Source organism: Micrasema longulum, unplaced genomic scaffold (assembly GCF_059751315.1).
Source record: "Micrasema longulum isolate JH-2025_06_02 unplaced genomic scaffold, ASM5975131v1 h1tg000194l, whole genome shotgun sequence".
NCBI classification, from domain to species: Eukaryota; Metazoa; Arthropoda; class Insecta; order Trichoptera; family Brachycentridae; genus Micrasema; species Micrasema longulum.
The window spans coordinates 359,141-375,316 of NW_028277399.1; the positions used below are offsets into that span (position 1 = coordinate 359,141).

The following is a 16,176-nucleotide window of genomic DNA, read 5'->3' on the forward strand; positions in this document are numbered from 1 at the left end:
TTGTACGTGTATTTAATGTATTTCTGTGGATATCTGTCATTGGTTTTATCCTCTGTATATTTTTTTTTTACATGGATTACTGTTGATATCCCCAATAAATAAAAAAAAAAAAATAACGTATTTATTGGCAGGTAAACGCACGAATCAGCGCACCGTGAGGACGACAATCTCCACTCGATTTTCTTTAGCCATTGACATATAATACACGGACACGCCCTATAGAGTAAAATGTTTTTAAAAATAGTAACACAAAAAACGTACCCATAGTTTTTATTCTTAGTGGTGGGGGTCAGTGCTATGCAAGCTCCCGACGTCACTGCGACGTGCGGAGATCTATTGTGACGGGTCCCCGCGAATGGTTCTCGCCCTCCAAGCCCTGGTCTATAAAGATCCTGGCTACTGTGTGGAGGGCGAGGGTTTACGTTTTGCTAAATCTCCCCCTCCGAGCCCAGATCCGGGATGTATAGGGCTATTAGGTAGGGGGCGAGCTCTTCAACATCTCGGGTTTAATCAGTGGTCCCCCGAGGATTGAGCTCCTTTTATGATGTAAAGCGTACCCATACTTACTAAGCACTGTTTATATACCAGGGCTGCATATGCTACCAAAAGTTGAAGAATACTCATTTTGGTACATAAAAAGTTTGCGTTTTAACGTCAACAATCAACATTAGTTTTTGGTGGATCCCAATCAGGTTCTTTCCTTAATTTCCTTGTAAGGTCGACACATTTATTTCCTTAATTTCCTTGTAATGTCGACATATTTATTTCCTTAATTTCCCTGTAATGTCGACACATTTATTTCTTTTCATTTAATTTTTAGGAACCAAAAGATAATATCAGCTCACGTTTGTTATATTCTGAAAACGTATTCCTATCAGTGCATCGCTGTAACTATAGTCCTTAAAATATAGCTTAGTTAGAATGACAGCTGTCAAACTAATTTTATTAGTGATGGGAAATTACTGATCACTGATCAAATCGATTTTATCAGTTATTTCATGCAATCATAAAACTGTGTTTCCGAAAATTGATATAAAAAACGCAAAAACAAGCCTATTATAGTGTGTTTAACACAATTATTAATCAATAAATGAGACATATATATTTTTTTCATGAACAACATCAAATAAATTATTTTTTTATTCTATCAATTTGTCCATCCCTAACGTTTTTGCAAAATGATGTAACCTTGTCAGAACGTCGTTAATAATTAGGTTTATTTTAGTTTTCTTTGAGTTTTAAACCTGATTTTATATATTAATGTTGATTTATGTTTCAAGCATTGTATTAAAAAAAAAAAACACGCCAGATACAAATGATTTTTCGTGTGTCAATATAAATAACTCATTTGACGAGGCTAGTTTGACGTTTACAACAAAATAATATTTATATTTGAATATTGATTGTTTTAAACTTTGTTACTCATGAACAAATATTTACCAATGAACAGTTACAGAATCCTTTTTACGATGTTTATCCGAAAGGTTTTTACACGTTTTCATGACACACGTAGCCATTTTTATTTCGATTCTAAACGTCACACCCGGCTGGCGGTCGAAGAACGACTAAATACGCGTTGGGCATGACAGAGCGTTTGGGCATTAGTTAAGTGTCATCATTTTTGAGGGCTCAGGGCATGTTGTCTATGTGTATGTCAATGCCTTTAGCAAAAATTTTACCCGCGAGGAGAAACTAAAGAAACAAAACAAAAATAATAAAATAAAAATATAGAAGTATTTATCTACCCACCCTGATTTCAGTATGTGCAATACAAATGTTAAGCTAGAGTTATTTGACGTTTTTTTGTAAACCAACAATGTTTTGAGTATGTCTAAATGCTTGAAGACAGGCTGGATTTCTTCCCTAGGGAGTCATTTGGATATTTTTTTGCAACGGAGAGGGAAAACATTTTTGAGTAGGGGATATGGAAGTCTAGGCATCGACAGGGCGTAACATTCACCATACTGCTTGTGTTTAAATATCCATATTCCTCAACTATTCCAAAAATGATTTCCCTCTCTGTTGCAAAAAATAGATCTAAATGACTCCCTAAGTAGGAAATCCAGCATGTCTACAAACATTTGGACACACTCAAAACATTGTTGATTAAACTAACTGGTACAAGACGACGTACACAAATTAAAAAAAGGCCTAGTGGGTGAATTGGTTCACCCGGTGAATCTCACCCACATGATACAACGTTTCAGCTGTTTTACTCCACAAAAGTCAACAGATGGAAGATTTATTTGTTATTATGAGTTTATTTTATCGTATGTGCGTTATGTATTTATCTTATTATAATTTAGTTGGAAACAGTGAAGGCCGAGTATTAATCCAAAAATCGATTATGTAACGGCTGCATTATCAGTATAATCTGTTTATTGTATCAAATTTCCTGTTGGTCCGTTATCACTATTAGATTATTGTACCGTGTAATCAGTAACCGGTGTGCTGTATACTTCATCTTAACATAATACCGGTATAAATATTCAGACAGGTATGTGAACTTGTGAACACACATCTAGAAAAATCGATCAGATATCTAAAAGGCACTCAAACTCCACTAAATTATAAACATTTTTTATCTAGCCATAATCGCCAAAACATCGTAACCGACAGGACCAACATTTTACCGGAGAATATTTCTATACACCTTGAGTACGAAGTTTTGGTTTCGAATATTTATTTTATTGATACAAATAATATAATTAGTCGAAAAAGAATTTGATTCTCTGGGTGTGTACGGTGTTTTGGCGAACATGACTCGATATTATTAAATAAAAAAATGTTTGTAATTTTTTTTTTTTTTTTTAATTTCGAGTGGATTTTAGTAGGTAATCGATTGATTTTTCCGGGTTCCGGGTTCGATTCCCCGTAAGAATACAAAAATTCAAAATGTGATTTATCTCAAGCCTAGGTAATTGGGCCCCCTGACCTGTTGTGGTGTAATTAAAAAAAAAAAAAAAAATAGTAATAAACATCAGTATCGTTCCCTTTCTGCACCTAATGGCGCATAGGGCACTGCATTGGTACACCAATCGCAGCGTATCTTGATTATTTTTTTACATGTAGTTCTCAGTCTCACGCTTCAGGTGCTAACTAGTCCAGGGACTATGAAATATTTTTAATGTAAAAACATTATTGTAAATAAATATTTCATATAAATTGTGTCGGGAATCTAACCCGAGACCTCTTGCATGGCAGGCAAACGTGCTGACCATTACTCCACTAGGCCGACTAAGAAACAGATAGAAAAAATTTCTTTCTGAGTAAAAATAGGGAGTATTTGATTTATTAATCTATAAGTGGATTGCCTATTTTGGGGACGAATAAATAAAAAATAAAATCAACCCTACGATAAAATTGAAAATGTTTTAAAATCTGTAGAATTTTGATCAAATTCGGTACATCGGTAGATTTCTCCCAAAATCGGATCTACCGAACATCAGTAGGATTGACAAGCAACGACAGCATCGCTGCAGTCTGCAGCTGACTAATTATTTAAATTATAGATTTTTCGCTTTTCTGTCTTAATCGATTACTAATCGAACTTTTTTACGTAGATACCTAGTAGATATATATTCTTTTGCACTACAACATGCCTCGAGGTCCAATTACGGTGGCACGGTACACCCAAGAAAAATCACATTTAATTTTTGTGTTCTCATCTGGAATTGAACCCGGAAACTTCTGTTCGTGAGTCAAGCGTCTTAACCACTGCACCACGGAGGCCGCAGGGATATTTAATATACTATAACTGTGTGGTTTTGGTAGCGTTCTTCTGAGTGACAGATTATTCTTTTAAAAAAATTAAAAATAAATATTTGAGTTCTTATGATTTACCCAAATATTTAAACTTTGGGGCCATTTTCAACGTGTTGTAAATAACTCGATATTGGAAAATAAAACAGAGTTGTGGTAGAGCAGGGTGCGAAGCTCGGACCTCTGATTTGCGGGTCCGCGACACTGACCACGGGACCACAATCCGGTTCATTATTATATTTAGATTGCTCCTAACAGCAAAAAATAAATTATGAGGCTCAAAGGGGTGAAATTTCACAGTGCCCGAGATTCTAATTAATCAACTGAGGCCCGAAGGGCCGATCATCTATAGCCCGCAGGGCCCAATTTAAAGCCGTGAGAAAGGCTGTTTACGCCTGCTAGTTAGTACATATTTAGATAGTACCCGCCAAGCTGCACTTTGAATTTTGAGTGCTAATTCTGTGCTGAAAGTGATATTTGTCAGATTAAAAAATAGACTCTATCTTTAGATTTAGTATTGTACACTGTGTAAGACATTATTATATTTGACGTATTGGTACTTATAAAACACAAAATGTCGCACTGTCTACACGTGAATGCTCTACTTATGCACGAGAATCGAGGAGTTGAAGAATGACTATCACGGTGACCCTAGATGATGGGATCTAATTATATAGGTGTATAGCGTAGGTATAGGTGTCAGCACTATTTTTGCATACTTGACCTGAATATTATATTACCGCGCAGTTTTCAAACGCCCTTAAATGGCGAAGTGATTTCTATGTTAGAGAAACTTACATACCTAACGATATTATCTCCTATGCTGTGTATAATTTAATCGCTTATACGATTCACCATTTTCATCCGCGACGGTACACATTGATGCTAAAAATACAATATAGCGTAGCATTGACCGAAATGCGATACATTTTCTGCACGCAATACTAAAAATTAACTAACGCTCTAAACTCGCCCACAAATTATTATTTATTTTACGAATAAGTGCAGTACTTGTTTTTTGTCGACGTGAACTCTTAACTCTTCATTGGTGAAATCCCGAATTGAGACTTTGATAAAGAAGCTTGTGTAGCCTTGAAACCGGTCTGTAGAAAAAATGAGAAGTAAGTGGTTAAAAACAACTTTGTTTCATATGTATTTTATTATAACGAACCTATAAAGTTCTCGTTACAAATACAAATATTTATAAAAAAAATAAAGAATCAAAACATTATATTTGTGACTTTTGTTTACATTTTTTTATGTATCTTGTATCTAATTATGATTGATGAACAAAACAATCTAAGCTTATTCGTAGTCAGTGTAACCACAGAATATTTTTTTATTTATTTTTATTTATAAATCGTATAAACAATAAAAATCACTCAAGTTTATATTAAGAACAACAAAGAAATAAACAAGTTTTACATTTTTGTAAATAAATATATCAATACAAAATATAAATCTTCAAACAATTTCTTGAACAAATACGTAAAAGTAAAAACACTATCAAAAATATTTTTTACTCAAATTTTCCTTGAAAATGTCTAGGTAGAAGGCCTTAAAAGCCACACCTTACAAATTATTTGTATTTTTTTATTTATTAACATTGGATCCCTTTAATCTCTTGTAAACGTCAATGACTTAAAACTATGTTATCAAATTTAACAATCGGTAAATTCAAACAACAATTAATTAATAAAAGTGAAAAAATAGTACAGATCATTAAATTAAACAAAATAAGAAACTTCTGCCAAGCTGTATTGCATTGCAAATGAATACTCTTCGGCTCTATAATAACCCCCTTTAGCACCGCAGCCTGTGCTTGACAACCTTAAATGTCTGTTGACGAGGCCTGGCTATCAAAAGATAAACATTTACTATAGAATCGTATGCAGTTTGAGGCAAACGAATTACTTAGTCGAATAAATGGACATGTGACTGTCAATGATAATAAAGTCACATTTGCTGAATTGTTTAGGAGAAAAATGCATCGCTTTAAGTAACAACACTATTTATTGCTGTTTAAGAATATTTAAGAAAAAAACTTTTAAAATATGGACTATCAAATAACTATGTAACTTCAATGTTTTTAGTTGTAACAGCCCGGCCGCGGCCCGCGCCCTGATTCCTCCTCGGACTTAAGTATAAAAAGTAATTTAGTAAATTGAATGAAAAACAATGTTTTTATAAAACTTTCCGCAGGCAAAAACATTAAATTACGTGCCATTCATTAAAACATTATTTACTTATGAAAATAACCGGTAAATATAAATTTAATGGCATGATAGCAATAGTAATAAAACAGTAATTGAAAGTAAACGGTATGTGAAAAAAAGCAAAGTAAAATAATTAAATTAACTGCAAATGAAATGACGTAATGGTTAACTATGGTTGATTATGACAATAAGACTTAATCTTCCCTCGCTGCGTCAGATGTCGTTTGTTATAAAAAAGTGGATTTTTTTCGGTATCCACTGCTTTGATACCAGCAAACCGCTAAAATTTGCTGAAAACACTAGTATTATTACTGTACTACTGGTGTTTTAGAACAAGCTATTTCAGTAGTGGTATACCGGAAGACTCGGATGTTTTTAACATTAATAGAATCTGTCATAACTCAATTATGCAAAAAATGTGACTTCTAGCCTTTCTAAGTTTTTTTTAAACTAAGGTTTATTCCCTTAGGAATCTAATCTTTTAAGATTATTCGCAAAAGTTGGGAGAGTGTCATGAAAAATGACGATTTTGTTATTTATTTTTTGCTTTTATAATACCTACCCGAGAAAAGCCAGTGGAGGCAAATACTAATTATTGTTATGGCGTAAAACCGCAAAGATACCGCTAATATAATACAGAATAAGTAAAAACACGGTAAGCGTACTTAACTAGCGAATCCGATTCTAAAGAATACGTCCACATACGTCCGTCATATCGGCCATCATACGAGTGAGTACAACAACATATAATAACCGATGTGGCACTCAAAAGTTGAACCGAATGAAGGCAACTTTTACCCGTTCTGATGATGGACACACAACACTCCAGGTAGGTACAGTACCTGGAGTCTGCCGTGGGCTGCGAAGGCCAACCTTTCTGCCTCGCACGCCCTAAAACCTTAATTAGAGAAGCGATGAGGGCACTATAAAACATTAAGTGTAGTTTTTCTAATATCAAATGTTCAAATATATTCGCATGCACCCGACTATAGGTTGTCGATTTCTGCGGAGAGCCTATATACCTAGATCTAGAATCTAGATAGTGACACCTCGGACGTATTCATTTGTTGAACTTTTTGTGCAATATTGGCGGGCCTATTGCTATGAGTATAAAGCAATATCTTCCAACAGCCATGAACAGACTAATATGAGATATGAGGTATGTGTTGGTCAAGGTTTATACCGTATTTTTAGGCTGTTTGTTGGCAGATAGTGCTTGATATAAAATTGATTGAAATTATTTATAAATTTATTGCATATACACACATATTTATTATCATGGAATCCAAATGATACTAGTGCATTTGAAAATTGATATTAAGCGTCCTCTAATTAGGTTAGTCTCCTCAGAGTAATATCCTAATAGAGTCGCCTATCCGGAGAAAAAAAATTCTACGATTATTGACTACGAAATTATTTAGTTGTATACATATAAGGGTGGGCATATTGCCTTAAGGCAATTTCTTCATACCTACCCAAACCGTTGAGTTTGAGAAAATATCAAGTAAATGGACATATTCTAAGGAATTATACTGAATCTTAAAATTTTATACAAAAATTGACTAAAAAAAATTCACTCACAATTCATATACTATGAAGAAAGAAGAGGAGATGGGAAGGAAAGAAAGAGAAAGGAACAATTAAAATATTTAGATAGTGACATTTCAATCTTGATTGAAATGTAAATTAAAAAGGGTCCGTCTCTAACATTAGTAGGTGAGTGAAGTTGGCTACAGGTTTTAGTAATACAACGGGCCGTAGGTACTTGGGTTGAGAATCGCAAGCTCAAACCGAAACCGTCCATTACACGTTTGTTATACTATAAACCAAGCCAAAAATTTAGAACGCTTTTGTTCTATGCAATAGAGCTTAAAGGCTTCTCTAGAGAATTATTGCTCTGAGTTAGTCTTCATCTAACATGGTTCAGCCTGTTCTAAGATGGAGATTTTTGTGTTTTAAATAGTTAGTTCTATACCAATATTGAAAAACCAATATTAATAAAAAAAAACTAAAACAGCTTCGTTATAAATAAATAACTAGCCAAATATAAGAATTATGTACTTAATAATTATTATGTATAGTTTTTCTCACGGTCGAAATAGATCGTTACAATTTGTTTATTTTTCCCAAAAACCATCATACTTATTCAGATTACTTATAAGGTATATTCTTGCACTCGCAATATTCGTTTTCTATAGGAATGTCGACCAAGTGTTGATCGAATAGTACTTGATCCAGGCCCAGACCACATTATTACGGCTGTATTCCACTCCAAGCAGACTGCAGACCATTCCTATTAGTTTTTGCGAATTTTGTTTACACGAGTTTGTATTATATACGCCGTGTTTATAGAAAGCGTGCAGTACAAAGTGTAATATTGGATATCGGTAGTTCTTATCTAAAAATGCGATGAGTCAGTTCCAGCATTAGAAATGGAAAATTAGAAATACGACCCGATACACAAAAACGGCTGATTTTCCGTATTCATCAGCATCAGCCATTTTACAACAGCGTGTTGTGAGAAATATTCGTGACTAAACACACTTGGGCTGACTGCGGTCGGAAACGTTTCATTGTTTACAAGCTGATTGGTCAGCTTTTTATTTATTGAAATTGTAGTTTTATAAATGATTATGTCCTCCCATTATTTTAGTAGATACGTTTAGACCGGTGGTCGGCAAACCGCGAGCCGCATGTGGCTCTTTAGCCACTCGAGTGCGGCTCGCACAACCCAAGTTTCACTCTTCGCTTATTTTGTCAACGGGTCCTAATGAAGAATTTTTCGGATTATTGCCACTGAAAGTTCAAACACGTGGCGAGGATATTGCAAACTCTGTCATTAAATGGACAGAGAAACATCATCTTACACTCGATTAAATTGTTTCGATTTCAATAGATGGGACTGTGGAGGTCATCACCATCAAGCCGTAAAGTTGACAGGGCCGAACACCGTTTTGGCCCGCAACGCGTAACCCGACGCGACGTCAGCTCGGACAAGTAATTAAATGTCGTGCAGCGAAAGAATATGCACATTTCATCTTGGCATTTCGTGTCGCCCGTCCACCAGCTCCTCGCCAGTGTTCGCTATTGTAAATTCCTTCTGTACAAAATTGTAAGGATGTAACTCCTGTGTATCTAAAATATATCTATATAAATAACTTCAATTGTGATCCATCTTTCTCATTTAACGTCTAATCAATTCACGCTCACCCATCCATACAGGACAAAAAGTGTGACCGGAAAGAGAAAAGGTTCTGTTTCTATCATCACGAGATACTTGTTTATAGTTTCATCATTCACCAAGAAGCGCTTTGTGCGAAGACATTTCCAAAAGAAATTATTCTTATTTTAGAATTGGTAATCAAGATTGTCAACGCAATAAATTGGTCAATTATCGCCAATTCAAGGTCCGTTGGCTCTGAGGAAACAATTTTATACGAAAGAAATTTGGCTCGCCAAAGAAATCTTAATTCTTGTACCGCTGATCTTTGGCTCTTTTGACTAATGAGTTTGCCGACCATTGGTTTAGGTTAGGTTAGGTTCGGTTCGCCAAAGAAATCTTAATTCTTGTACCGCTTATCTTCGGCTCTTATGAGTAATGAGTTTGCCGACCATTGGTTTAGGATAGGTTCGCCAAAGAAATCTTAATTCTTGTACCGCTGATCTCTGGCTCTTTTGACTCATGAGTTTGCCGACCATTGGTTTAGGTTAGGTTAGGTTCGGTTCGCCAAAGAAATCTTAATTCTTGTACCGCTTATCTTCGGCTCTTATGAGTAATGAGTTTGCCGACCATTGGTTTAGGATAGGTTCGCCAAAGAAATCTTAATTCTTGTACCGCTGATCTCTGGCTCTTTTGACTCATGAGTTTGCCGATCATTAGTTTAGGCGATTTCGAGTTAGCACACTGCGTCTTCTAGAAACAAAATAATTACCCACATTCGTCTGGCAAGTCTCGAATCCATCAGATATAGGTATGACGTCTGTCTTTTACTACGTACCGTTATATATTATTCTCTAGATTCGTTAATTTTTTATTTAGTTCTAACCAAGATACGTATTGTCGCTTGTCACTGAAAAAAATCATATCAGATTACACGACGCGCATATTTTATAGTGAGGAAGTTCAGGGGTTTTTTTATTATTCGTTAATAGACTATTAAACTAAGCCAAACATATTAAAAAAAATAATTACATAAGGTAAACGGCTGTAATACTGACCGTGCCCGTATTACTGATCTATTTCAACAAAAACAAAGATAATAGGAAAAAGCAAAAAAAAAACACATTTATGAATATTGGCAACACTAGAACACAGCATCTGTTAATTGTTCACACTTGTTCTATGGTTGACATTCGAATTTTTCTGTTTAAAAAATCAGTTAGAGTTTGGACACCCGGTGACTAACAGCAGTACACAGGAAATCCTTACGAGGTAAGCCTAATTTTCAAAGTTTACTTTAAACCAAATATTTTCTGTATTCAATTGTTATTCAGTTATATTTCTATTCAGTCAGTAGGATTTGACTCTTGATATTTCATAAAACAAAGTATTTGTAAGATATTTTTACTATTTGTATCATAAATTTTAAAAATAAAAGTGGTCAGTATTACATCCAACCATTTTTTTGACTGTTTCTTTTACTGACCTAAGCAGTCAGTATTGCATCCGGCTGATATTTTAGTCGTTTTCTTTACTGACCTATGGGTCAGTAATAAGTTCAGTGAGAATATTTCAAAAATTTAAATTAGTTTGATTGAAACAAAATTAAAAACACATTTTTTGTGTGATTTGTAGAGCACAAAGAATTTTGAATTAGGAAATGTAGTTCTGACTTATATATTTTTGCTTTATTTTAATCTTATAAATGAGTAAAGTTAGTGGTCAGTAATAGAAACAAATTTCGGTCAGTATTACATTTTATAATCTGATGTCAGTATTACATATTATGTCAGTAAATAAGTTCTGTGCCGAGACATATTTTTACATATTTATTTTGATTTAAAATAAAATTAACAAAGTTATTTCCAATGTAATATTTAAATACGCATTTTTTAAATAACGGAACATAAAACTTAAATTTTACTTGTAAATTGATCCAATATCTGACTACCAAACACTATTGTATACGATGTATAAATAACACAAGATAAAATTAAGTAAAACTGGATTTCAAAACATACGTTTTAAGCTACTTTAGATGGAATTTTTGAAAATATAAATTTCATAAACCTTTTGTTTTAGATATGATGGCGCCTAAAAGAATGCAGTATAGTGAACAGTCAGTGAAAGATGCGTTGTTAGCTGTGGAAAAAGGAATGACAATATACAAGGCCAGCAATTTGTATAAAATCCCAAAAACAACATTGTTATACAAGAAAAAGGGCAAGTATCCTGTAGAAAGAATAGTTGGACATCCTACAATTCTAACTAATCACGAAGAACGTCAGATAGTCGATTGGATAATATTTATTGGAGAAAGGGGATTTCCGGCGACCAAAGACCAGTTACTTGACAGTGTTCAATTACTATTATTGAAATTAAAACGCGAAAATCCCTTCAAAGACGGAAAACCTGGCAGGCGTTGGTACGAAGGATTTTTAAAAAGACACCCTGGCATTTCGCAAAGAGTGTCACAAAATTTAATTAGAGCAAGGGCGAACGTAAGCGAAAAAAAATTAAGGCAATGGTTTTCTACTGTTAAGAACTATATCGATGAAAATGATTACACAGATGTTTTGAATGACCCAAAACGCATTTATAATTGTGACGAAACTGCTTTTTTTTTAAGTCCGAAGGAGTCGTCTGTCATAGTGAAAAAAGGTTCGAAATCTGTTTATAATTTTATACACAACGATGAAAAAGAATGTCTTACTACACTTGTGATGGCTAATGCAGCAGGAGACCTCCCCCCCCCAATGATAATTTATAAATATAAAAGAATACCACTTTCGCTAGCCAGAAAAATGCCACATGGTTGGGGAATGGGCAGATCTGATTCCGGGTGGATGACTGGAGAAGTGTTTTATGAATATATAGGAAACGTTTTTTTTCCATGGCTCAAAAAGAACCAGATAGTATTTCCTATAATTTTATATGTTGACGGGCATTCGTCGCACATGACTTTGGCGCTCAGTGAGTTTTGTAAGGATAATAAAATTATATTGATTGCTTTGTACCCAAACGCAACTCATATATTGCAGCCCCTCGATGTAGCCCTATTCCGTCCAGTCAAATTAGAATGGAAAAAGAGAGTTCACCAATGGAAAATTGATAATGAGGGTAAAAAGCTTATGAGAGAAGATTTTGCCCCTTTATTAAAAACTGTATTAGAAACAGCTGGTAATATGAATACTCTTCAAAATGGATTTAGGACTTGTGGGTTGTATCCATTTTCCCCAGAAGGAGTCAACTATAGAAAACTTGATTTTAAAAAAGCGCGTCCTTGCACGTCAACACCATCATCGTCTTGTCCTAAGCACGTCGTTACTTCTCAAAATCTGTTGAAAATTCCTAACAACAAATACAACGCCGTATTTCTACGTTTATTTGAAAATTTACTGACAAACAACCAAATTGATGCATTTAATGATCAAACAAATGATACATGGAATGGTCCAAAGGAAGACGAAAATTTGTTCTACATTTGGAAAATTACGAAGAATTTAGTCAATGAAAATATCGGATTGGTCACAGGGAATAATGACGAATGTCATTTAGGGTATGAAACTTTCGTTAACAACGATACGTTGAATGAGTCTCTCATAGCGTTTGACGATAGTTTTTGGTCAACAACAGGTGATGAATCTGAAATTATGACAATGGTGGTAAAAGATAGTGAACTAATTCCCGAGAAAAACAGTGAACCAATGTCCGTTTCTCTTACCGCAAATTTAGATCGAGAACTCCTAGAACAAGCGGGCACAAGCGATACTAATCTCAATGAAGCGACGCCTTGTAAAACTCCTAATTCTAAAACAATTATTAATGCTCTTACGCCCTTTAAGCAGTGTCTGTTTTGGCCAGAAGATAAAGTGGTAGAGAAAAAGAAAATTACAAAAAGAATTCCAACTGTCATTGTTTCATCAAACGATTATATTAACTACCAGCAAAAGGTCAAAGATGACAAAATGAAAAAAGATGAAGAAAAATTGGAAAGGAAAAGATTAAAAGAGGAGAAAAAAAATGTGGTGCTTGAGAAGAAACAAGGAAAGATAAAAAAAACAGAAGTGCAACGGAGTTGTTTAAATGACTTTGGCGGTTATAAATTGAATGAGTATGTAATTGTAAAGTTTGAAGAAGAATATTTTCCAGGGATTGTGGTGAAGAGCAAAGATAATGGTTCCGCCTTAGTCAGAGTAATGGTTATGAGTGGCCAGAATTGGAGGTGGCCAGAAAAAGAGGATACTATATGGTATTCTTCTGAAGAAATTATAAAAACAATTCCAGAACCGGAATTGCTGAATGCGAGGGGAATTTACTCCATCCCTGATATAACAATATTACGCTGTTCATCTGATAAGTAAATCAATATTTTAGGTATTTCTTTTAGTAAAAATTATTTTACTATTTTTTTTAGTTACCTCTATGATTATTAATTGATATTTTTCTTATGTGTTGTTAGATTTATTATCAAATATATTGAATAAATAAATCAAAATCTTTTATTTCACTCCCGGTCAGTAATAGGATCACCATAGGTCAGTATTAGAGTGAAATCCATTTTCAGTATGTCAGTAATGAATACAAAATCTGGATATGTTTAATATTTTTTATTTATTTAAATTGCTTGATTTTTTACTTTTATTTTTTTAACGTATTGAAGTAAATTCATCAATTTTAGAAATAGACAAAATTATATAGTTTCAATTACCAGGTATTTAAAAACAAAAAATGAATAAAAATGTCTGTCAGATTAAGACACGAAATGGGTCAGTATTATAGCCGTTTACCTTATGTATCGTATTATGAGCGCTATGATTTTTTAAAGTTTTGTATTTCTAAAATTACTCCGCGCGTGACGTCTCAACTTCTCTTCCGCTTCGTCTCAGTTCTGCCGATTGGTCCGTTGGCGGTAAGTAAACCGGAAATCTTCCACAACTCTATTATAATTGCCTGAAGCTAGGATTTCCTAGGACAGCGGTGCCCGTATCTTAACGGCCGTAGTGAACGGTGATGCGGCGGACAGCTGTCGTAACGGTGACTAGAGAGTGAGTTTCCTAGGAAAACGGTGTTGATAATAAAAAATAAAACCACTCTCTAGTCACCGCGAGAGCGTTTGGAATACCAGTCCTGAACTCAAGGTTGTTTATTGTTAAAACTGTTTATATTTAAATCATTTTCGATCAAAGCTGATGATGAAATTGAAAAAGATGAGCCCGAACTTACCGCTTAATCGCATATTTTTTTTATGCTTTCCGTCGGATATAGACTTCCCAGAGTCCTTTATTGGTCCTGCTGTTTCTTTTGCTTATACTTTTTTTACCATTCTTTCGTCGTCCATTCGTTCTACATGACCAAACCATCTCAGAGATCCTTTTTTAATCTTATCAATTATACCTGACTCTCTACCTGATTTACACTCTCGCCTGATTTCCCACACATTCGTCTAAGAGATCGCATTTCGACCGCGCTCACATCCTTCCTCTGCTTTCATCCTTCCTCTGCCAGTTCCATGTTTCACTTCCGTACACAAGTGTCGGGACTAAAAGTTCGTTGTTCGCCATACGTCACGATTAAAGTTTATTTGTTCCCGCCCATTCAAATTCGTTTAGAACATTGTCACGAATCTTGACGTCACAACTACTACGGCCAAACTAGTCGCGTTTTTCTAGCAACGTATTTTTATTAAATTTATTTTTCAAATTTATGTATGAAAACATCTCTCCACAATATCCATATTGATTTTGAAAATACAATTAATTATTCTAAATTCATTTAAAATATTTTTATCGGTATTCGTAGTATGTGATATTTCCCTATTGTCCAAAGATTTTATCTCCAGTTTCTTAGCACGTCTATTTTGACCTAAGGTTGAGCGGATCACTCGGTTTTGGTGGGGCTGACGAGTATTAGACGAGGATTCCCGGGAAGCGGACACACGCTCCTTACGTCGGATATAAATATCCGTAATGTAATTATAAATACGTATAAATAATTCTACCGCGATATGTTTCGTGACCCCCTTTCAACAGGCTTATTCTGTCTCAACTTCGTTTCATAATTCGTTCGTTCGTCGTGTATCCATCTCCCTCTGACGCAATCAAAATCGTATTTCGCTCTCGTTCCCTCTCATACGAATGAATTTACGAAACGAATTAGTCACAGAATAAGGCCACAGCTTCATTCCGTCTACTTGTCGCGAGATTTTAATAAAGCGCTTGCACCGAATATACAGGGTGTTCTTTAAACCCTGTCACATCCGAAACCACGATGATCAGTATGGGCAAGAAGACATATTAGCATATTTAAAAAAATATTTAGAACGAAGATAATTTAAAAAAATAATAAATTTAAAAAAACAAATGGTTGCGTACTTCTGCAGGGGAGAAGCGAGGGGGGCGCGGCCGTGCGGTTGACAGTGTATCAGGCTCCCCCCTTTCCCATTCCTCGTTTCGCCCTACAGGAGTAATCAACCATTTGTTTTTTTTATTTATTTAAAATTTTAGTCGTTCTAAAAATTTATTTTAATGTGCCAATATGTCTTTGCTCATACTGATCATCGTGGTTTCGGATGTGACAGGGTTTAAAGAACACCCTGCATAAATCCGCAATACGGAGTGCGTACCAGTCGAACTTGATTACTTCGAATGCCAGGAGGGCCGATCTTCCTTGTTTAGTCGCCTTTTCTCGCACTGTCGGGGAAGATTTAAGCACCGCTACTCAGTACCTGTTCTAGATAATACCAAGAGGTAAAAATAGAAGCCAACCCTTACACCTGCGCTGAGTATTCCCAATATGGAGGTTTATTTATAAGAAATATTTCTGGTGCCTATATTTTGTTAATTTTTTTACTGAAATCAAATTTTTAGTCTAATTTAATTAATTAATTAATTTATTTATTTATTAACGGACATTGTCCATGTATACAATTTATAAGGTTTAAATATTACAATAAAATAATAGTTTAAAACATTTAAAAAAAAAAGAAAGAAGCATTGACAAACATAAGGGACATCGATACAAGATCTGGACTATTTA

At 34.6% G+C, this 16,176-nt stretch overlaps 2 protein-coding genes and 1 long non-coding RNA gene across 4 annotated transcripts in view; 2 read left to right on the plus strand and 1 right to left on the minus strand.

Annotated features, from left to right (window-relative positions):
• Window positions 1-16,176, plus strand: part of ctrip (E3 ubiquitin-protein ligase ctrip) — a 111,237-nt gene that overhangs the window by 3,389 nt on the left and 91,672 nt on the right. The gene's annotated exons all lie outside the window — the stretch shown is intronic.
• LOC148283817 (uncharacterized) lies at window positions 1,373-2,968 on the minus strand. The gene is made up of 2 exons (XR_015825498.1): window positions 2,047-2,968; window positions 1,373-1,863 (listed from the first exon to the last, which is right to left on the minus strand). It is a non-coding gene; the product is annotated as an uncharacterized LOC148283817 (long non-coding RNA).
• On the plus strand, window positions 8,000-13,880 carry LOC148283818 (uncharacterized). Its single transcript, XM_088243196.1, has one exon. It carries the CDS (start codon window positions 11,223-11,225, stop codon window positions 13,500-13,502), a length of 2,280 nt encoding a protein of 759 aa, XP_088099322.1. The 5' UTR covers window positions 8,000-11,222; the 3' UTR covers window positions 13,503-13,880.

Coding starts and splice junctions, on each gene's coding strand:
- LOC148283818 (XM_088243196.1), top strand. CDS start 11,223: ATGATGGCGCCTAAAAGAATGCAGTATAGTGAACAGTCAGTGAAAGAT.